The sequence below is a fragment of the Dama dama genome, chromosome 18 (genome assembly GCF_033118175.1).
Source record: "Dama dama isolate Ldn47 chromosome 18, ASM3311817v1, whole genome shotgun sequence".
NCBI lineage: Eukaryota > Metazoa > Chordata > Mammalia > Artiodactyla > Cervidae > Dama > Dama dama.
The window spans coordinates 82,995,575-83,019,121 of record NC_083698.1 but is presented as its reverse complement, the minus strand read 5'-3'; the positions used below and the strand labels follow the sequence as shown (position 1 = coordinate 83,019,121).

The 23,547-nt window shown below is 41.1% G+C and overlaps 2 protein-coding genes across 8 annotated transcripts in view; both read left to right on the top strand.

Annotated features, from left to right (window-relative positions):
- CADPS2 (calcium dependent secretion activator 2) overlaps positions 1–23,547 on the top strand; it is a 555,077-nt gene that overhangs the window by 185,365 nt on the left and 346,165 nt on the right. The window lies entirely within an intron of this gene.
- On the top strand, positions 1,552–2,685 carry RNF133 (ring finger protein 133). Its single transcript, XM_061166270.1, has one exon. It carries the CDS (start codon positions 1,552–1,554, stop codon positions 2,683–2,685), a length of 1,134 nt encoding a protein of 377 aa, XP_061022253.1.

Genomic DNA, 23,547 nt, shown 5'->3' with positions numbered 1-23,547 from the left:
GTGCAAATCATATTATCAGCCTTTGGGAAAGAACATGGACCTCTGTGAGCTGAAGGTGTCGCCGCATCAGTGTTTTTCTTTTAATGCTGCTTTTGATGGGCCCATAGAAATCTTCTTTCCTTTGTCTTTCCTACTTCACGTTGTCATGATGCTAATTGATATTTCAGAAGAATACACTAGCCTCTGTAGTTCTGGCAAGACGAAACCTGAAGTATCTCTTAGTATCCTATGCATAGAGGTCAGAGACACTTATGTACAAGGTCAAAGTTCTTGGCTTTGGCTTCCTAGCTGGTAAATAAGAACCACTGGGGAATTCTCCCAAGAAAGTGTATGGCAGTTCCAATGAGTGCCCATGCCTGTTAGTTCACATGTCATTCTTTTGGCTTTGAAGTTATATTGTGCTTTTGGCCTAAGTGTAGCAAAAATACAGGCAGAACTAACAGTGTATGTGGGGTCTTCTACCAAGGATGTTTGCTGATTTAGGCAAACATTTTGTTAAAAGATTCTATGACCTTTAACAGTCACTGATGTCAGTGGTTAAATTTAAGTGAGGACCTCAAAGTTTGTCTTTCTAAAATCTATAGCTGCATTTTTGTTCAGAGTAAACTGTGGTAAACTAATATTGCTATATTTAATCTTTTCCCCTACACTTGTCCTCCTCTTTCCTCAAAATGTTGTTAAGCTACTAACAGATGTCAAGGTCTGCAGAGAAATGACATTGGTCTTTTCTGTCTTTAGTGCTGCCAAAAGTGAGGGTAGTGAGGCTGAAGAAATTGAATGGGATACCCTGCTTTTAAAAATTAAAACCAAATGGATCCAACAAACTTCTGACCAAGCTTTGTTAAATAAAGTTCAAAATTTTACATGCTAGATTAAAAAAATATATTGTATAGTGAAAACGTGAGTTAAAAACAGTGTTATTCACTACTTCTACCCCATATCTAGTCATAGTGCTAATTTTTAATTAACATTCATGGTTAAAACTTGGCATTTTGTAACAGATATTTACTTCACTAACTGTGAAGGAAAGTGTTAATTGTATGGTTTTTCTTGCATGTGTATTCAGGTTTTAAAATACATGCATTATATAATTTTTATATTTTTTAGTTTAATGTGATACCTGGTAACATAACATGTAACTCAAGGGCTGAATCTGTCCTGTAACATTGAAATTACCCATAGCAGCTTTCAAAGCATTCAACCAATAAATACACAGCATGCTCTAAGCTCTTACCTAATTGGCTGTGTTGTCTTTTATGTCATAATCATATCACCCAACAGTAAACAGTATCTAGAGTTACAGTAGTGAGACTTGGATTTTTGTTTTTCAATCTAAAGTTTTCCTCTTTCTCTCTCTTAAAAAAAAAAAAAATCCAAAACTCATAAAACTTCTTTAAGAATTTCTTACAAAAACATGCTGGAAGACAGTGGAACTTGTTTTCACCCAGAAGGTATTTTCTATTTTAATAGTTTACATTGATCGTCAACAGATGTGGAAACCACATCTTTTTGTTGGGTTGGTTCTTCAGTCACTTAAGCAGAGAGAGAGAGATGCATCTACTCAAGGTTGGCACTCAGAGAAGCAATGCTGCCTCTTCCTGGCTCATGAAATTCAGCTTCCTTTGGCTGCTTAGCCAGCACTGTTGCAGAACCAGCGCCGTGTGGACTGCTTACATGAACATATCGTTTCATGTTGGGAATCGCATGTTGTCAGAGTTGGGGGAGACTGGCGTGTTTGGAAGAAGCTCCACTTTGAAGAGAGTGGTGGGAGTCATCGTGCCTCCAGAGGGAAAAACACAAACTGCCTGCAGCCCCAATACCAGTTTCAGGAAGTTGAAGAACTCGCAGACATGGCTCGCCCTTGTTGAACGGGGAAGCTGTACCTTCACCCAGAAGATCAAGGTGGCGGTGGAGAATGGAGCCAGTGGAGTGATCATCTATAACTTCCCAGGAACTGGCAATCAGGTCTTTCCCATGTCTCATCAGGTATTTGAAGACATTGTTGTGGTGATGATTGGTAACTTAAAAGGCATGGAGATTTTGCATTTAATTCAGAAGGGCGTTCATGTGACCGTCATGATCGAGGTGGGAAGAAAACACATCATCTGGATGAATCACTATTTTGTCTCTTTTGTGATCGTCACAACCGCTACGTTAGTGTATTTCATCTTTTATCATATTCGAAGAGTTTGGGTAGCAAGGATTCAGAACCGGAGGTGGCAGCGGTTAACAAATGATCTCAGGAAAGCATTTGGCCAGCTTCAGGTTCGGATACTGAAAGAGGGGGACGAGGAAGTAAGCGCCAATGGAGATAGCTGCGTAGTTTGCTTTGAACTCTATAAGCCTAATGATACAATTCGTATTCTGACCTGTAAACATTTTTTCCACAAGAATTGCATTGACCCCTGGATCTTAGCCCATGGGACGTGCCCCATGTGCAAATGTGATATTCTTAAAGCTTTGGGGATTCAGATGGATGTTGAAGATGGAACAGAGCCCTTGCAAGTCCTAATGTCCAACGAATTGGCTGATATCCTGTCATCTAGTGAAGAGGGCACAAATAATGAACTTCCTCCTTCAGGAAGGTCAGATAAAGTAACGCACGTGGAGGAGGTGGAGCCCCTTCCTTCTCAGGACGTCGGCCGGTCTAATTCAGTAGCAGCGGACATCCATCCTCCGCCTTGACCGCATGGCCTTCGAGGAACTGAATTCAACCTGTTTGTGAAATCAGGTCCTAAATACTGACAAGCAGTTTGTCCAAAGTGTGATTTTCGTGTCTTTTTTGTTGTTGTTGTTACTTTGGTAATTTTCTGCATTTGTCAAGTCTCAGAAAAAAAGAGAAGTCCTAGCAGGGTTTTTTTGTTTTTGTTTTTCCTGTTTCTCACCCTTACTAAATGTAATTTTTTTTGTCAGTGTATGTTGCTCCTGTGAATATTTACATTTATTTCTATGTGCACATGAATTTTTTTTTTTTTTTTGGTCACCCCACGTGGCTTGCAGGATCTTAATTACCTGACCAGAGATTGAACTCGGGCCACCACAGTGAAAATACTAAGTCCTAACCTCGGGACTGCCAGGGAATTCCCAACCAAGGACAAAATTTATTCCTGAATTTTTTTTGCATATATATTGGGCTTTATTTTGGTAGGAAAATTGTTAATATATTTATATGTTCCTTATAATACAGAAACCATCAATGAAATTTGAAAAACATAAATGAATTTTTATAAGCTAGGGAGAAATAAAATTTATCTTTTGATATTTTTAGTACAGTATGCTAACTTGAAAATCATTGTGTTGTGTTCTCTTCATTCTTGGCATGAAATTTTTGCTGTATGGAATTGTACTGTTTTGACACATAATTCTGTTCAAGCCATTAGTACATTTTATGTGATCTGTGTATATACGGTGATAGGAATTTTAGAGTTAAAATACCAGCACTCTTTAAGGGAATAGCAGATGTTTCAGCACGGAGTATTGCTAATCATAATTGTTACATGTTCATAATGTATAGAAAGACTTAAAGAAGTCCTGTGGTTAGTTACAGTGTGTTTGTTTCACTTATGCCCTACCCCACTCCCTAGTTAATTTTTTGCAATTAAATAAAACACTAACTGTGATTATTTTGTTAGATAAGTACTAGAATGTAGAAGTTATTATGACTTGCTGGGATTGTTAGTTTTGTTCACTCTGTATTCCCAGGATCCAGCACAATGTCTGACTCAAATATTTGAGTAAATGAATAATAATTATTTTTTAAATAATGTAATTATTATGTGTTAATCTGAAAAACTGGAATGTTTATCCAAATCACACAAAATAATGGGAACTTAATCCTGAAAATTTTCATCCCAAATCACTTTGATAAAACAAAAGTTTAAATTTTAGCCCAGGCAGGATTTAGTATCACAATTTAGCATGGATAATTTTGCAGAAGAGCCTTGAACTCTCCAAGGCTGACACGGGGATTTGAATTCTTGTAGAACCCTAGAGAGAGCTCTATTAAGAGGAATTTTGTGAGCTGCTGTGTGCTAGCAATATCGGAATGCACAGCCAGGCAGGAAGCAGTAGTTGATTCTAACTGCAATGCCAAGGAAGACTGTTTAAAGGAAGAAGTACATTCCTCTAAGACCAAGGAGAACTGAGACAGAAAAAAACTAGGCAGATGGCCAGGTGATGGCAGTCCCCAGACCCAGGGTTCTCAGGTTATTACCATTCTGTGTACTCCTGGCAAATTCATGTGGAGTGTGTGTTCCATGTTAGACCTAACACCTGAGGAATTTGTTGTTTGCTCTTCACACTGATATAATCGTCCTATCCGTCTTTCCACTACACACATTTTCTCCTTTCTCCCCCTTGCCTCCACTTTATTCATTATTGTCCATGTTAGATCTGACTTACCTTCATGTGTGAGAAATTGGCGTGAATATGCTGTTGTAATCAAGCATTTCTTTGTTAATGTGGACATCAAACATTGAACACGGTGTGCTTATGATCTTGATTAGAGAATTTTCAAGGGATGTTGATTAGAAGATAGAGTCAGTTTGAAACAGAGAAGGAAAAGGTCCCATCAGGGAACTCAGGAGCTATGATTGCTTTAGTGCCTAGCAGGCGGCAGACAGCGGCCTGACTTCTTTGCCTAGCTGTTTCATATGTCAGAACAAAACAGCAGTTTTAATCCTTGTCTTTAGAATGCTGTAAACAGATCAATAAACCACTTTTACTCTGGGTTTAATAACCAGAACCTGGAAATAGCACTGCTGTGTCAAATGTCAGGTATTATCCATTGTAATAGTTTTTTTATACCGATTCCTTGGGCTATACCATTTTCTCTTATACCTAGTGATGCAAATGTATTTTTACCATAATGGCATGGGAACATAATATGAATTATTTTGCCCCTAATACCAGTGTCATATGAATTTCCCTTGCATTTCTTCTTTGTATATATTTTTGCATGTCTCTGGTAATTGACTCCCCATGCTCACCTCACTAGGTAGGGGGTTTGACACTCCTTATAAAAATGACACTTGTTTATTACAGGGATGAATTGGACTTAATGGTTACTGACATGAAAATGATTCTAAAGCACTTTTGACCTCTTATTGAGTGAAGCTACAGGTGAGTTTACCCATACAGTAAATCATAAGTATTGCCTCTTATTAAAAGGCACAGTATGTTTATAGTATGCATCCCTGTTTCTTGGCTATAGATTTACTCTAGTCATCCTTTAGAGAGATGTTGGTCAGTCATAATATTTACAGTAATGTATTTCAAAGGATTTAATGAGCCAGGATCTGGCATTTCTGATGGTATTTAAGCCTAGTATCACTTCATGGGAAATAGATGGGGAAACAGTGGAAACAGTGTCAGACTTCATTTTGTGGGGCTCCAAAATCACTGCAGATGGTGACTGCAGCCATTAAATTAAAAGACGCTTACTCCTTGGAAGGAAAGTTATGAGCAACCTAGATACCATATTAAAAAGCAGAGACATTACTTTGTCAACAAAGGTCTGTCTAGTCAAGGCCATGGTTTTTCCAGTGGTCATGTATGGATGTGAGAGCTGGACTGTGAAGAAAGCTGAGCGCCAAAGAATTGATGCTTTTGGAACTGTGGTGTTGGAGAAGACTCTTGAGAGTCTCGTGGACTGCAAGGAGATGCAACCAGTCCTTCCTAAAGGAGATCAGTCCTGGGTGTTCATTGGAAGGAGTGATGCTGAAGCTGAAACTCCAATACTTTGACCACCTCATGTGAAGAGTTGACTCTTTGGAAAAGACCCTGATGCTGGGAGGGATTGGGGGCAGGAGGAGAAGGGGATGACAGAGGATGAGATGGCTGGATGGCATCACTGACTCGATGCACATGAGTTTGGGTGAACTCCAGGAGTTGGTGATGGATGGGGAGGCCTGGCATGCTGCGATTCATGGGGTCGCAAAGAGTCGGACACGACTGAGTGATTGAACTGAACATTAAACACATGAAAGTGTTCTCTTCTATCACATAACTCACTGGTTTTTGAAGCAGCTTGCATGAACAAGTGGGAGAAAGGATCAGAGTTTGCAGAAGCATTAAAGAGGAAGCCTTCACACATTGATACTGTGAAGTTCCTTCTCCATCATTTACCGTGAGCTCTAGTTTCTATAGTTTAGAATTTGTTTGGTTTTTGTACTTCTTAGTAATGAAAAATAAGGATTATGGGTTATTATAATTATTAATACAGAAATATGCATACCTAGTTTTCTAAACTGTTAGAATTTGTGGGGGAGAAGAGGGGTTGAGTAATGTACTTTAAGTTAGAGACATGATCTGGTCCCTGGGCACGGGTGTTAGAGTTGTATGTACAATTTACACTCTACAACACTTGTGCACTTTATAATACTTCAGCGTATATTTGTTGTTGTTTAGTTGCTCAGTCGTGTCCAACTCTTTGTGACCCAATGGACTGAGGCCCACCAGACTTCCCTGTTCTTCACTATCTCCCAGAGCTTGCTCATACCCAGTGTCCATCGAGTCGGTGATGCCATCCAACCATCTCATCCTCTGTCATCCCTTTCTCCTCCTGCCTTCACTCTTTCCCAGCATCAGGGTCTTTTCTAATGAGTCAGCTCTTCGCATCCAGTAGCCGAAGTATTGGAGCTTCAGCATCAGTCTTCCAATGAATATTCAGAACTGATTGTCTTTAGGATTGACTGGTTTGATCTCCTTAATGTATATACTAAGCTCAAATATCATAACCTCACAACCAAAATGTCCCTTTTTTTTTTTTTTTTTTTTTTAATAGCAGCACCACAGCTTATAACACCTGTCTTTACAATTATGCTGTCATTTTTGTCAGGCCTCTGGGATGTTTTCTTTGATTTCAGCTGCTGGTAGGAAATTTTCTCCTCATTGTTGACGACCAGGGTAGCTGATGTGGGAACATTCCTACATCAGTAACATTTATCTCCTAATTCAGCAGCACTATTGCTGCTGCTTTGGTGGCTCAGACGGTAAAGAATCTGCCTGCAATGCAGGAGACCCAGGTTCTGTCCCTGGATCGGGAAGATCCACTGGAGAAGGCAATGGCTGCCCACTCCAGTATTCTTGCCTGGAGAATTCCACAAATAGAGGAGCCTGGTGAGCTACAGTCCATGAGGTCACAAAGAGTCAGATAAGACTGAGTGACTAACACTTCCACTTTCATTGCTGCCACATAAGTTCTGTCAGTTCTAAAAACTTCCCAACTTAATGGCGACTTCTTCAGCATTCCTTCTTTGAATCCACTTGACCTTACTTCCTACCACTTGCTCTTTGTTCTCTTTCCAAGCAGAGTTGCCCCTAACCATCCTTTCCCATCCCATCTCATCTTCTCCAGCTTCAACCTAGAACCAGTTGCAAGACATTTCAGTCTTATTCTGTGTACCAAGTGCTACCAAATTCCTTGTTTTCCACACTTTTTTTCTATAGTATCATTCACCTACCCTGAGTTGTCTCTATTGATATCCACCAGCTCTTTACTTCTGTTTAAAAATTCTTATATTAATCTCAGCTATTTCTATTCCTCCACAGACCACTACTTCTCAGCCTTGGCTACACATCAGAGCCTCCTGGAGAGTTTTTAAAATGCTCAGTGCCCTGACTGTACCCAAGACCTCTGGGATAGGGCCCAGGTACTGGGTACCCAGGTGTTCCCAACGTGACAAGTTTGAGAACCACTGCCAAAAATAAGGCTGTTCCAAAAGGCCTTTATATTAGTTGGGTTCCCAATTTCATCCTCGGATTCCTTCAGATTTACTTATTGTCATTTTCCTGGAAAATACATAGGTAAACATCTAAATATCAAGTTATAAAGGGTTACATTTCATGGAGAGAAATTGATAAAGATTTTTGGGAGTATGGAGGAGTGGATTTCAACTAGAGAAGCAAGGAGCTCTTAAATAAGGAAAAAACATTTGAAATGGAACTGCTCGGTGGGGAAAGGGGCATTCTCATGGAAGAAACAGTGAACAACGGGTGTATTTTAAAGAAGTTTGAGTGTCATGTAGAATTTTGATTAAGGAAAATGAAGAACAGGAATTTTGGAGGTGGTTGCAATAACCCAGGAGTTGATAAGGTGAAAATATGAACAAAAACAGTAGGTGAATTGGGTGAGATGAATCAAAGGATGGGTCATGTCCCAGAGAATATTCTTTGATTTTATTTGCTGATAGGTATTTTCTTCTTCATTTCTTACTGACCAAAGTAGCAGTAATTTCAAAACTTACCTCTACCAATAATTTTCATCTTCAGTTTAGCAACACACAGTGAGTGCAGAAGAGAAGGGGGTGGGCCAGAAGGAGTTGAGGAGAAGTGAAGAGTTAAGGATGACCCCTTGGTTTCTAACCTGGGCCGATAGGAGGTGACGATATCATTCACTGAGGTAGAAAATATAGATGAAGCAAGTTTAGGTAGAAGGGGAGTTCCAATTTTTAGTATGCTGAATTTGAGGAACCCAAAGAACTTACAGGTGCTTTACTACATGGCTCAAAGTATAGGTCTGTGCTAATGAAGTAAGGTAAAATACAGCAAAAGACATGACGTATGCTAAGTGCTTAATTGTAGTAATTTATTAATGAGACAATTCACCTGTTGTTTACTTTCACATTAATTGTAATTTACTGTTAAATGGAATTTAATGTTACTACTTTGAACCCATATCTCCATTTGCAAAGTTGTAGTAATAGGACTTCTTCTCTCAAAAATGTGTGGCAGCCTGGGTAAAGCTGATGATTGTCAAGATGACGATGAAGGTGGTACTGATAACAAGAGCCACGGTACACTTACCGTTATATAAGCTTCACAGGTAGAAACCCACTAATCCCAACAGGAGCTCTGAGGTAGGTGTTATCAATACCCCCATTCTTTAGAGGAGGAAGCTGAGGCCCAGCCAGGCTAAGTAACTTGCCCAGAGTTAAACAGTCAGTATGTGGCAGAGCCTGTATTTGAACTCAGTCTGGTTCCACAGCTCCTGATCTTTACCACTACACTACAGGTAGCTTGAAAAGCTAGTGTTTAAGTAATGGAGAACATGTTTAGGTGAGTCTAATGTTGAGGACTGGAAGGATTGGGCCTTAGAAGAAAAATCCTAACTATAGGCTCTGAAAGTGCTAACAGGAGGGGGTTAAAGTAGTAACTCATGAGATCTCAGTGTAATTAGGAAAGAGGCATGTGGGTAGATGAGGGTGTGGGAAGGGTACATCTGATTGAGTGAAAAAGGAAAATTAAGCTCTAGGAATGGCCACTCCCAATTAGAGGTACTGATGCTGAAAACTAGTCATTCCCTCATGTAAAAACTTTAGTCAGAGGGGTTTTCCATATCCTTCCTTTCCTCTGAAGTTGGAAAGCGGCAAAAAAGAAATTTTTCATAGTTCTCCTAATAACATCAGTTTGTTTCAGAAGTTCGGGCCTTGGACACACACTTGCCCTATTGAAAAGAACACCATGCTTTTCCATCCAATGACCGGCACACTCATATCCTTGCCCCAGGGCAGAACCTCTCGGAACAGTGGTCGTCAGACCAGGAGCATGAGCTTCACCTGAACTCATATAGTTGTTGGAACTACACAGTCTCAGGCCCCACTTCAGCCCTACACTCTGGGGGACCCAGAATCTATTTTAGCAAGTCTTAACTATTTGATTCTGATGGACATTCAAGTTTAAGAACCTCTCCTGTCTCAGAGGGTCAGTTCATTCTCAGAAACGGATGCATCACACAATTGTAGTCAGATAGAAATAATGTAAATGAAAATAATTGTAAATTTTAAAACCCTGCACAAATAAGAGTTGTTAAATTTTCCAAGACGCACATTTAGGTGCATTTCAGGTGCCACTGCTCTCAGATTTTATGCATAGCTTGTGCGTTAATGCTTGCTCCTTTCCTCTTCCAGTTCCAGTTTCTTTACCACCACTATCACATTGCCAAGAGAGTTGTAAGGAAATGAATAGATAGTAGATAGCTTATGAATTTCACAGTAGAAGGTTAGGAAAAAACTGAGAAGCTGAAACAGCTTGTGGAGTCCATGCACTGGACTAGGCAGCCCACACTGGAAAAGATAGTATTTCACACCACCTATTCACTAAATCCTGGACTTCCCTGGTGGCTCAGACAGTAGAAGCGTCTGCCTACAATGCGGAAGACCAGGGATCAATCCCTGGGTTGGGAGGATCCCCCTGGAGAAGGAAATGGCAACCCACTCCAGTCCGTTTGCCTGGAAGATCCCATGGATGGATGGAGGAGCTCACTTTTCACTTTCTTTCATTCACTGCTGCTGCTGCTAAGTCGCGTCAGTCGTGTCCAACTCTGTGCGACCCCATAGATGGCAGCCCACCAGGCTCCCATCCCTGGGATTCTCCAGGCAAGAATACTGGAGTGGGTTGCCATTTCCTTCTCCATTTCATTCACTAGAAGTCTGAAAATAACTCAACATACAAAAACAGTGGGCTATACATGGAATTCAGAAAAAAAACATAATTTGGGGCCATAAAACCAGCTTCATAAACACTGGAGGGAGAGTCAGTGTCTTCAAAATTGTAGCTGAAAGTAAGTGCAAGATGAGTTATTGAGCATCTAAGCAGTTCATCTCAAGGTGTTTGGCCTTCCCTAGTGCATCAGTGGACCTCCGTGGTGACTCAGGCAGTGAAGAATGTCCCTGCAATGCAGGAGACCAGAGTGCAGTCCCTGGGTCAGGAGGGGAATGGCTACCCACTGCCGTATTCTTGCCTGGAGAATTCCTTGGACAGAGAAGCCTGATGGGGCTACAGTCCATGGGGTTGCAAAGAGTCGGACACGACTGAATGACTAACACACAACACACTGCGTTAATAGAAGCATTGCTTCTGTAACTAGAATTGCTGTCCTTTTCACATTAACAGATTTTACTCATACGGCATATTCACTGGTGAAGCACTTCATGCATGCATTCATTAAATATTGATTTGCCCTGGAAGCACAGGGGCGAGTAAACCCAGCACCCTCAGATCTTTCTTTCTACTGGAAAGAAATTATAATAAATATAATTTATTGAATAGTTGTAAGTGCTGTGTAGGAAAACAAAACAGGATGGAATTGTCAGAGGCAGAGTTGGCAGTTTTAAATAGAGGAGGTTTTGTCAAGAAGATGAATATTTGGGCAGAGGGCTGAGAGGAACAAGGGTCCTGTGCTAGAACAGAGAAAAAGTGGAGTGTGTGCCAGGAGAGCTCCTGTTACCTGAGGGGTGTTTAACCTGGAAGGCTGAAGACAGTGTTGAGTGAGTGAGTGAAGTCATTCAGTCGTGTCCGACTCTTTGTGACCCCATGGACTGTAGCCTACCAGGCTCCTCCGTCCATGGGATTCTCCAGGCAAGAGTAGTGGAGTGGGTTGCCATTTCCTAAGACAGTGTTAGCTGTGTTAAAACCTGAAGAATGGCCTTGGGGAGAATTTAGATAGTCTCTGCTATTATGGAGGTAAGAAGTAGGTGAGAAAGTGACAGCTACATGTGGAAACAAAGGACTTTCTGGTAGTTGGTCCTGTCCGTAGACAGGTTGAGCTTCCCAGGTGGTATTAGTGGTAAAGAACCTGCCTGCCAATGCTGGAGACATGAGACATGGGTTTGATCCCTGGGTCAGGAAGATCCCCTGGAGGAGGAAATGGCAACCCACTCCAGTATTCTTGCCTAGAGAATTCCATGGACAGAGGGGCCTGGCAGTTTAAAGACCATGGGGTCTCACAGAATGACACAACTGAATTGGCTTAGCAAGCATGCACACACAGTTTATTGTCCCCGCATGAACTGAGGGTTTCTCTGCCCTAAAGGAGTTTGGTGGTTTGGATGTCGTTTTAATGGTGGTGGCCACGGTGGTGAGAGAATTCAAGCTCTGAAAGGGTGATTGGATTTATACCTTTGAAGTCTTGCACAATCCTGAAAATCACATTCTGAGATTAAAAAAATATCGTTATTCCACCCATAGTTGCCATCTGGTGGAAAAACAAATAATTACACAGTACAAACTGCCAGAACTCATCCAACACGTTTTTTTTAATTAAGAGTCGTTACTTGCCAGGGAGATGTGGTTCAAAAGGTGTGGGGTTCATTTTTCTTTGACTTAAAGAATGTTTGCTTTTATAAATGCTGGAGAGGGTGTGGAGAAAAGGGAACCCTCTTACACTGTTGGTGGGAATGCAAACTAGTACAGCCGCTATGGAAAACAGTGTGGAGATTTCTTAAAAAACTGGAAGTAGAACTGCCATATGACCCAGCAATACCACTCCTGGGCATACACACTGAGGAAACCAGATCTGAAAGAGACACGTGCACCCCAATGTTCATCGCAGCACTGTTTATAATAGCCAGGACATGGAAGCAACCTAGATGCCCATCAGCAGATGAATGGATAAGGAAGCTGTGGTACATATACACCATGGAATATTACTCAGCCATTAAAAAGAATTCATTTGAACCAGTTCTAATGAGATGGATGAAACTGGAGCCCATTATACAGAGTGAAGTAAGCCAGAAAGATAACATTACAGCATACTAACACATATAGATGGAATTTAGAAAGATGGTAACGACAACCCTTTATGCAAAACAGAAAAAGAGACACAGAAGTACAGAACAGACTTTTGAACTCTGTGGGAGAAGGTGAGGGTGGGATGTTGTGAAAGAACAGCATGTATATTATCTATGGTGAAACAGGTCACCAGCCCAGGTGGGATGCATGAGACAAGTGCTCGGACCTGGTGCACTGGGAAGACCCAGAGGGATAGGGTGGAGAGGGAGGTGGGAGGGGGGATCGGGATGGGGAATACGTGTGAATCTATTGCTGATTCATGTCAATGTATGACAAAACCCACTGAAAAAAAAAAAAGAATGTTTGCTTTTAAGATTGATTTACTTTCCAGAAATTCTTTCTTAGTTTTGGAACTTCGTCTGCTTGTAGGCTCTTGGCTCATCAAGAGTAAATGACTTGCAGTCCTCAAGATTCATGTTTTCTTAGCTGCCGTCTGAAAGGGCAGTAGCTTATTCTCCAGTGCACTGATAGTCTAGTGGAAAATATAATTTGATTCTTAGAAATATCTTCTCCCAATTTTTGTGTCAACATCTTCTCAGAAAACTTTCTTGATGATGTGTCTGCAGCAAAGGACTCATATTATTTTCAATCCATTGTGGATTATTTTGTTAAAACAAAAGATTGTGTATTTCACTAACTCTGAAATATATAATGAAAATAATTTGAGTCAATGGAGAAGACAGATAGTTACGTGAAAGAAAAACTGATTCTTGTTGGGGTTTGACAGAAAACAGCAAAATTCTATAAAGCAATTATCCTTCAATAAAAAATAAATTTAAAAAATGTTATTTGTGAAAACAGGGCAGGAACTAAATTTCAGAACAAAAGAGATTGTTTGCTGTTGATTTTAACTTATTGTTTCTTCACATTATTAATAGGATTGGTTAAATCAGTGATTTTTCAAACCGCTACAGTTTTTCTGTATGTTTGCACATTTTCGTAACAGGATGTTGGTATAAAATAGGGTACAGGAATGTCAGGGCAATGTCTCATCACTGCAAGTTTCTAAAGACATACTCTCTGTACTTGTTGAGGGACAGGTAACGATTCGGGTGCTGGCATAGGTTCACAGATTCACAGTTTGCATAACTGATTAAAAGCATATTTTACTGTATTATTTCACATAATGCTCAAAAAACTGTGTGAGAAAATGTGATATTTATTCCTATTCCACCAGGGAGGAAACTGACCCAGTATGGCTCAGTCTCTCAGCTTGTGTCACACATTGAACACTCAGGTCTGATTTCCTTCTGGGTTTTGGTACACACTTTCGTGGCCAAGAGCAGTGCAGCAGACATGAGGGTGAGATAAGAAGCTCTGCACAAAATTGGAATATTGTAAACCTGGGAACCACAGTTTCTTCCATACAATGAAGATAAGTGATTTTAAGGATTTACTGAATATTAGATACTAAGATTGTAAAGTAATACACATTTTAAAATTTTATTTTCTATATTATTATAATGGCAAAAAAAAAAAAAAATCCCAAACCCAGCAAACCTCTCTATAATATAGGCAGAAGAAAGCAGCTCAACCTGTGAACTTGCCCTTGTTGTTGAGTTGCTCAGTCATGTCCAGCCCTTTGTGACTCCATGGACTGCAGCACTCCAGGCTTCCCTGTCTTTCACTATCTCCTGGAGTTTGCTCAAACTCATGTCCATCAAGTCGGTGATGCCATCTAACCATCTCTTCTTCTGTCGTCCTCTTCTCCTGCCTTCAGTCTTTCCCAGCATCAGGGTCTTTTCCAATGGGTCAGTTCTTTGCATTAGGTGGCCAAAGTATTGGAGCTTCAGCTTCAGAATTAGTCCTTCCAATGAATATTCAGGACTGATTTCCTTTAGGATTGAGTGAATGGATCTCCTTGTTGTCCAAGGGACTCTCGAGTTTTCTCTAGCACTACAATTCAAAAGCATCAGTTTTCAGTGCTCAACCTTCTATAAGGAGCTTTCAAAGTTTTCTTTAATTTTCTATAATACTATGAAACAGGGGAAGAGTGAGGGAATGGGTTGGAAAGTGGGAGGGTGATGCCTTTCTTTCACTGTATATATGCATACAGAAATTGACCTTTTTTGCCCTTAAGACTTTCAGTCTGTACAGATCAGAAGCCCGGCTAGTAGTCAGCCATTATGCTTCTCTGTTTTTATTTGTGCTTGGATTGAGTTACTTGGTAGACTTCGTTTCTTGCTCTGTAGTTACAGGGTTAAGGATATTTTCTTCATCAGCTTAGGGAGATTTAAACTAATCATTGAGCTGGAAAATACCTATAAAGGAATACTAAAGGATCTGCTATTAGCTGATATTAGAAGAAAAAAGCTTTATAAAAATTTGTAATATTGATGATGGGAATAGCAGGCATATTTTTTCCCAAAAAAGGTTTTTTTTATACTTTTCAAATCACATTTAAGTTCATCTAAATGTAAAGTCATCTCAATTCCTACCACAGACAGAGGGAGAAGCCTTTGGTAGTTTAAGGGGTTTAGATCTCCTTTAAGGGCTTTAGAGTTGATATAAGGAATTTAGATGAGCTATAAGGCAGGATCTTTTGAGAGCATCTGCTTCCTAGTTTATAGATAAAGGTCTAGACATATCACTTACATATATATATATTTAAGTTTGCTGTCAGTTTTAAGTTACAGTTTCTTAACACATGTGAAGGGAATGGGATTGGTTAAAGCAGTGATTTCTAAACCTTGAAAATTCATGGATCAGAAAGGAAGAAAGAAAAAACCACCAAGGTCAAATATTTTTTGCCAAGAAAGGTCATGAACCACTACAAAGCAAACAAAACTAACCTACCATCTACTGTTAACAGCATTGTATTACAGAGAAGTGACTTGTATCTATGATTTCTACAAATAATATATGGAATAAATTTAGCTTTATTAAAACTACTTTCAGTGTTCATTTCTTTACATTGAATCAGTGAAAACTTCATCCCACACTGGTCAAAACACCCCCACTTGGATTTGATAACTTTCCAAAATCCATTAGGACTACAGGGATCTCATTATTTTCTTCAAAATTTCCCTATCAAATGATACCATACCGTACAGAGGCTTTTTAAAGGTGCGGTTCTAGTGAAGTTCATTGTCTAAGCAGGAAAGAGATACAGTGATGCTGTACGGAATTTGCTCACTGGAGGACGGGTGTGTTTCCTACCCTCAGAGAGAATGGACAGTGCTAAGAAGGCCCAGAATGAACATGTGGCATAAACTGTGGACAGCATCACGGACGAGAGAATGACAGGAGTATATTCTGCCTGATTCTCTTCATTCTGTCTGCTCCTTTCTTTCTCCCCTTCAGTTTAATGAGCCATAAGTTGATAAATCATCACATTTGATTGCATGGTCTAGGCTTAAATTTTCACTCCTCTACAGTTTGGCTGTGTGACCTCAGACAAGTGTCTTTACGTCTCTGTGCTTTAGTTTCTTACCTTTAAAATAGATACCACCACCTACTTTATGTTTGAAGGTTAATATATATAAAGCCCCTAGAATAAATTTCAGCTGTTTTCAAATGCAGTGTTTCTCATGGGACTCCCTGACTTGAGCATTTGGATGGTATTCCATGCTCTGGGGATAAAGCCTAGACACCTTTCGAGGACTTACAAAGCTGGTCCCTTCTCTCTCATCACTGTAGGTCCATTCCCTCCACCAAAGCCCCCTGAGACCAGCTGTGTCCCACTCACCCCCACTGTCCCTTGGTCTCCCCTCATGTCTCAACTGATTCTTCTCGGTCTTCATCCTTCATTCACCTCCTCAGGGAAGCTCTGTGACTTCCTCAAATAGATTCACAGCCTTGCTACAAAGTCTCATCATGCCAAAAATGCTCAGTTCTCAGTAACATTCATCAACCCACAGTCATTTTAGTTTCTGCAGTTTGTTTCTTCCACTATAAGTTCTGTGAAGGCAGCAAACCTATACCATTTTGCTCACCAGTAAATCCCCAGCTCTGAGCACATTGCCCAACATGGAGTATGTTTTGTTAAATATTTATGGAACAAATGGATGTGCTATTGGGGTGGAGACTGTTAGAGGTTAAGTATTTTTCTTTATTGGAACAGAAAGTATGTTCTTGGGAGCAGTGGAAGAGAATGCTGGAAAGATGGGTTGAGGGAGACTTGGATGGATGGTACTCCTGAAATTATATAGTGCAAACAGGGAATAATCTGTTGACTAGCTTTAGGCATGAGAAGTGACCTGATAAGAAATAATGGTATTAATGCTGGAAAACTGGGAATTATTTGATATCTAGTATAATTAAATTCATCCCTATTACAAAAAAAAAATGATCATGGATTTGATAACACCTGAAAAATAGTTGAAGAAAGGGTTTATCCACGGGCCACATAGGTTATTGAAATTATTAGACAGTGTTTTCTTTGTCATTATTAAGGAGAAAAAGACATCTCTTGTAAGTGGGGCTCTTGTTCTTTCTCAGTGTTTTCCTGGCTGAACACATGTTGGCAGCCTTCCCAGGAACCATCTCATAGATAGCCACAATGATTTGGCAAGCAGATAATGTTTTTCTCATCATTATACAATCCTTTTGAATCAAGAAGCAATGCATGTTTCAGATCAAAAGCAATATGTGAACAGTAAGTACTTTTATAAAAAAAAAAAAAAAAGTGTATTTGAAGTTTTATTTGGACAGCTGAGCAGACTTAGCCTTTGCAGACATAGCTGCTTGTTGCAGTCAACACATTTCAGTTTTGTTGGTTCACCATGACTTGAAGATAGTAACTTCTTTGGTCTATAAACTAAGCAGGTGAATGAGAAGGGTGGCAGCTGGTGGTAATCAGAGGACCCATGTACAAGTTAAAAATCCCTAAGATGTGGAGAAAGGTAGCATGCGTACTATGTTAGTTTTCTGATGTCAGGACCGTCACACCTCCACCCTCACCCCGCCATGCTGAATTGGTGTGTTCAGTGGCTTTTTCAGAAGGAGGTCAGTGGTTGGTAATTCCATAAGTGTTGGCCAGCAAACTGTATGGCTCTTGGGGTGAGCCCTTGGTGGGAGGAGGATGGGTATGGTGGGGTGGAAGAGTGGGAAAGAAGAAAAAGTAAACGGATGTTGCTTTTAAATTCCAAAGGTGGGGATTCAGTCTCTGTTCTCCCAGTAACTGTGATCTTCGGCTGGTCCCTTCTCTGCCTACCCACTTGATCTGTCAAAGAGACTGATACTGAAATAAGGCACAGGGATGATGAGGATGAAAGGAGATAATATACGAAGAGCTCTGGGGAGACAAAATCTGCTTATCAGTGGGTGTGTTGGTAAACTAAATTCCTGAAGCCACTTCTGTGCCAGGATGGCCCCCGGTTACATGTTCTTCAGACAGAATTTCATTAGAGAGGAAGGCATCCTAGACTCACTAGCCTCGGCCCAGGGTCACACTTTACCTGCCTTTAACTTGACAAGTATTATTATGAAAGGGCACAAGAATCAAGACAGTTGCAACCTAATGAGACTAAACCTATCATCATTACAGTTTCATAACTTAAAACATCTGAAAAACTTAAAACTGTCATCTTTGCAAAAACAGCACAGGTTGAGAATTAGATAATAGTATGGTTTTGAGACAGCATACATCTTATTTTTCTCACTGAACTGGTTCTCTGTGACATCACCTACTGTGCCTCTTTCCCTGAGATGTCTTTCCTTCTCCCATCATGTGGACAGGGTCCCTTTCCTATACTTCTTTCTTCTGTAAACATAACTGAAACTCAGTAAACCATACTGGTTAACTATTTAAATTATACAGCTGCATGGAGGGGAAAGATTGAATTATTAGTTTAACCGTCCACACTGTTTATTCCCCCTCATTTTTTCATTCAGTGGATCCTCTCTAACTGCTTGCCCTGGTACTGGGTTGGCCAAAAAGTAAGATTTTGTGGGAAAACCTGAATTGACTTTTTGACCAACCCAGTACTAAGTGCCACAAATACAATGGTGAGTGAAACTGTATTTGGTTTCATGGAACTTAGCCTCATGTGAGTAAAATGTAATAGAATTTACATTTAAATATTATAGTTACAAAGTGACTTTGAAGGAAAAAGAAAGGGTGCTAGGATTGCATACAAACAACATAGGTTATGGCTGATTCAAGGCATTAGTGGGGATCTGGAGAGCTGCTTAGAGGTAACTTGGGGGTTGTGAGATGGACAGCGTGAGGAGTTTGAAGGAAAGATGGTGGAGGCAGGGCATGGATACTGAGTGACAGCCATTTGCAATGAAGCCAGAGTGGTAGGTAGTTTGGGACCAGCTGAAGTGTAGGACCTCAAAGGCCTTGCTGATGACTTTTGGTGGAAAATCAAAGAAGAATTTTTAAGCTGGGGAAGAATTTAAATGATCAGACTAAAAATAACTTTTTTTTTTTTTAAATATCAGTGAAGAGCACAACTTGGGGAAAATCAGAGTAGAGTGGCTGTCAGGAAAATTTCCAAGGCAGGAAGGCCAAGTAAGAGGCAGCTACTCATAGTCTCAGTGAGGGGCATGAAGAGGTGAGGAGGGATTTTAGAGGGATTTGGGAGTGGGAAGGATCAGCAGGGTTCAGTGAGAAGGTGTATGTTGGGAAATAAACATGGAGGAGATGGTGGAGTTAAGAATGGTTTCCAGGTCTCTCCAGAAGCAGGGGGGAGGTACTGATAACTCACTGAAGCAGACTGGGCAGACGGTGAGCAAATAATGGGAAAAGTCATGAATCCCATTCAAAATTTATTAAGTTAAGGGTGTCAGTGGGATGTGTAAGGAGAGCTCATGAGTCTCTCGTGAAGGTGCCATCAAGCTGTCCAATGAGACCACACTTATCCTGTGGCTCAACTGGCCTAAAGAATTCATTTTCCAGCCCGCTCGCTTGGTTCTGGGCTGCCTGCAGAGGACTGTTAGACGGAGAGCCTCAGTTCCTTGCCTCAGAGCAGCTTACATCCACCCCAACCCCCACCCTGGGCAAGGATGGGAGAGCCCATGGTAGGCTTCCAGATACTAGTCTCACGAGTGACATTCTTCACTCTTCTCTGTTGTCCAGACCTCACACCGCCCTTGTTTCCTGATTGGTCTCCCTCACTGCCTACATGTCATTTCCCAGTTTCAGCGTTTCCCCTTCCTCTCATTTTCCTTTTCACCCACGTTTTCTAGGACAGTTTATATTTGCTGTCTTAACATGGATACAAGGTGTTGTCTCCTGCTGCAGATCACTCCCTACTGTTTATCTGTCTTCTCTGCCACAGGTGACCCAACGGTAGTAGAGCCAAACCTCTGCCAGTCCTTGTGGGACTTGATTCTCTCTCTCTCAGGACTGTCTCCTCTCCTGGCTGCTAATGTGTCATTTTTTTTTTTTTTTTCCGTTTTTTTCTGTGACACTACCCACCTCCCTCTGGATCCCATTCTTCTGCCAACTTACTAAATGTAGGCATTTCAGAGAGTGTTGTTCCATACTCTGGTACTGTTTATTTGGTTTTCAAAGCTGGACATTATCAAAACTAAACTAATAATCGGTGACCATGCCCCCACCCCATCTACCCACCACCATTTGCAACCCCTCCCCTCCACATGTTGTTCTGCCTGTATTCTTTACTTATCTGTCGCTGGTGGAATCCAGACACCCCAGTAAAAACTGAATCGTCATGTTTTCCGTGCCTTTACACGTCCTAGAACTCATCAGGATGTGTTAATTGTCTCCCTTCTGCCTCTCTCTCTAGCCCGTGATGCTTGCCCTAGATCAAGGCCTTCATGCTTTTTGCCTGGTCTCCTGTGCTCTCGGGTAGCTGATCCCAATCTCTGTTCTGGCTGATTGTCACCACCAGCTGTTTGTCTAAACCATACTTCTCAATGTCTCAGCAACGAGGTTACCCAGCCATCATCCTGACCCTCCAGCAGGGCTCAGAGTCCTGGCTTGGCACAAACTGCATTCGGCCATCTGGTCTCTGTTGGTCTGGTTGGCACAACTTTTGCTCCCTTCACCCTTATATTGAACGTTCCTGGAGTATAAAAATTCTTATGTTTCCCTCAAAAGGTCTTGGGATTTTATACTTTTTTGCTTTTTATCTTTTATTTTTCTGAAATGTATTTTCTTCTCCCTTTTCTCCTTACTCAGCCCCCAGGTCATTCAGATCACAGGCCCTTTGTCTCTGTCCTGTTTTTCCCTCCTCCCCAACCTTACCCCCCAGATAACAGGGTTCATAACTTGCTTTTCTTTCCCTCCCTTCGCATAGCTTTAGTCCTCTAGGTTTCTGCATGTCCTTTCTCTCAGGTGGTAAGAGCTGTTTGAGAGCAAGGTCTTTGGTTCGTCTTTGTGTCCCCAACTCTTAGCAAAGTGCCTGACACATTGTTACCACTTAGGAAATGTTGATTCAGTAACATGAAATTGGACTGAGTCAGTATGAGTGTAGGTATGGTTTTATAGGGGAAATTAAGACTCTATAAACCTAAGTTCATCAGTGCCTTTGCTTCAGAAACACTGTTTGATGACTTGGTAGAATTTAGTACTAACTGTTAAACAGAAGAGATTGGAAAAAAAAAAAAAAAAAACCCTGAAACCCCTGCCAGCTAAAAACATTAGATACCAAAGTAATTAAATGTTTTTCTGAAGCCAGTCATAAGGTATTTATGTTGTACTTGAAAACTATCTTGCCATTCCAGCTTTATATGATTACTACATTTTTAAAAATTGTTTCTTTTTCAAATATCTTCCCCTTGGAAGTAGTCTTCCATGTAACATTTCAGTATTTCTGTATCATGGTGCAATCCGGAGACAGAAACCACACAATAATTGAACAGGAAGATGTATTATAAACAATGAGAGAGTTGCTATGGTGGGCAAGGAAAATGCAAGCATATAGGAGTAGCAGGGCCCCCAGGGAAGCAACAGGTCTGGAGGAGGGTCCCATTCCCTTCAGCCCAAAGGCTGGGGGCCACCTCTTGCTGGAGAAGAAGGGGTGTGCCCTACAGAGACATTCACCGCCGTGTTGTACCAGTGGGACCCGCGGGAGTCTGCCTTCTGCAGACTCCGCACAACTGCCCAGGAACCTGCCAGTGGACGGGTGCCTCTCTCAGCCAGCCTTGGGTCTGCAGAGAGGCTGCCCCAGGGATGCTACCACGTGCCTGTAGGTAGACGAAAAGAATTAAGAACTAGAGCTCTCTTCCTCCAGTGTCCCTCCAGCACCCGCTAAAATTGTGCCAGCTGCCAGAGACAGGGTCATGGAAGGCCAGACTGCAAAGCAGTGAGTTGACACTGGCAGTGCATTTAGATGAGGAGGAGAAAAAAGATGGAGACACCCGCTGTATTTAGAGGTATAATAGTTAAAGGCATTTTTAGGTAAAATATACTATTAAGTATCTTAATTTTATTTTCCTTGATCTAAATAAACTCTTCTTATACCTGTGACTTAAGAATTAACTGTAATTGAATTATAGCTGGTTGCAAAAAAAAAGGAAACATTGAGTATATGTGTCATATGTTTGCCTGCTATAAAAGTCACAGCCATTATAAGTTCTTGTTCAGTTGCTCAGTAATGTCTGACTCTTTGCGACTTCATGGACTGCAGCATGCCAGGTTTCCCTGTCCTTCATCATCTCCCAGAGCTTGCTCAAACTCAGGTCCATTGAGTCCATTCCATCCAACCATCTCATCCTCTGTTGTCCACTTCCCCTCCTGCCATCAATCTTTCCCAGCGTCAGCATCTGTTCTAAAGAGTTGGCTCTGCACATCAGGTGGCCAAAGTATTGGAGTTTCAGCTTCAGCATCAGTCCTTCTGATGAATATTCAGGATTGTTTTCCTTTAGGCTTGACTGGTTTGATCTCCTTGAAGTCCAAGGGACTCTTAAGAGTCTTCTCCAACACCACAGTTCAAAAGCATCAGTTCTGTGGCACTCAGCCTTCTTTATGGTCCAACTCTCATATCCATACATGACTACTGAAAAAACCACAGCTCTGACTAGACAGACCTTTGTTGGCAAAGTAATGTCTCTGCTTTTTAATATGGGGTCTAGTTTTGTCATGACTTTACTTCCAAAGAGCAAGCTTCTTTTAATTTCATGGCTGCAGTCACTGTCTGCAGTGATTTTGGAGCCCAAGAAAATAAAGCCTGTCACTGTTTCCACTTTTTCCCCATCTATTTGCCATGAAGTGATGGGACTGGATGCCATGATCTTAGTGTTTTGAATACTGAGTTTTAAGCCAGCTTTTTCACTCTTCTCTTTCACCCTTACCAAGAGGCTCTTTAGTTCCTCTTCACTTTCTGCCATATGTTAGCAAGTTAGTCAACCAAAATATTCAAGTCAGGAATCTCCCCTGGCCAATGAACAAAGATAGGAAACAGCATTTTATATGAATGGTCTGAAAAAGGGAGAAATCAAGTGGGGACAAGGTTTAGGACATGGTAGCTCAGATGGCAGTCATTGGGGCTGCTTTGCATGGACCGTGCGTGCTGCTGGGCCACATGCAGACAGACATGGTAGTAGCAGAGAACAGGGAGTGGGGTCTTGATTTAGGAGCACCTTGGTATCCTGAGTCAGTTCTTAGGAAAGTGACTGATATTAACTTGTCTTCCAGAAGTCTCAGCAACAGATGGAACACATGGGGGCTATGTTAAATAGTCCTGCAGGCTCTTCGGAAGAATATTTTGTTGTTATAGGAAGAAAACAGGAATAAAATCAGTCTCATGTGACCTATAGAGGATTCATAGAAATTTTAATGACAGAATCAATGTTTCATGAATCCTAACTGATGTTTGTTGATAGTTGGGTCTTTGCTTAGAAGAAAGGAGAGATAAGAGCCAAGTCTGATGTCTCCCACACAGGATGACCTTGCTACTAGTCATCCATCTCTTCCTACCCATTTCACAAGTGTCTCTCTCCCTAGTTGTCATTGTGTGTATTTTATTTCTTACCTGGCATTCGTGGACAGCTAGAAGTTTCTTAGATTTTGCTTTTCCATCATGGATTCTTTGCAGCTGTGAGAAGTGTATGAGAAGTTGGGGA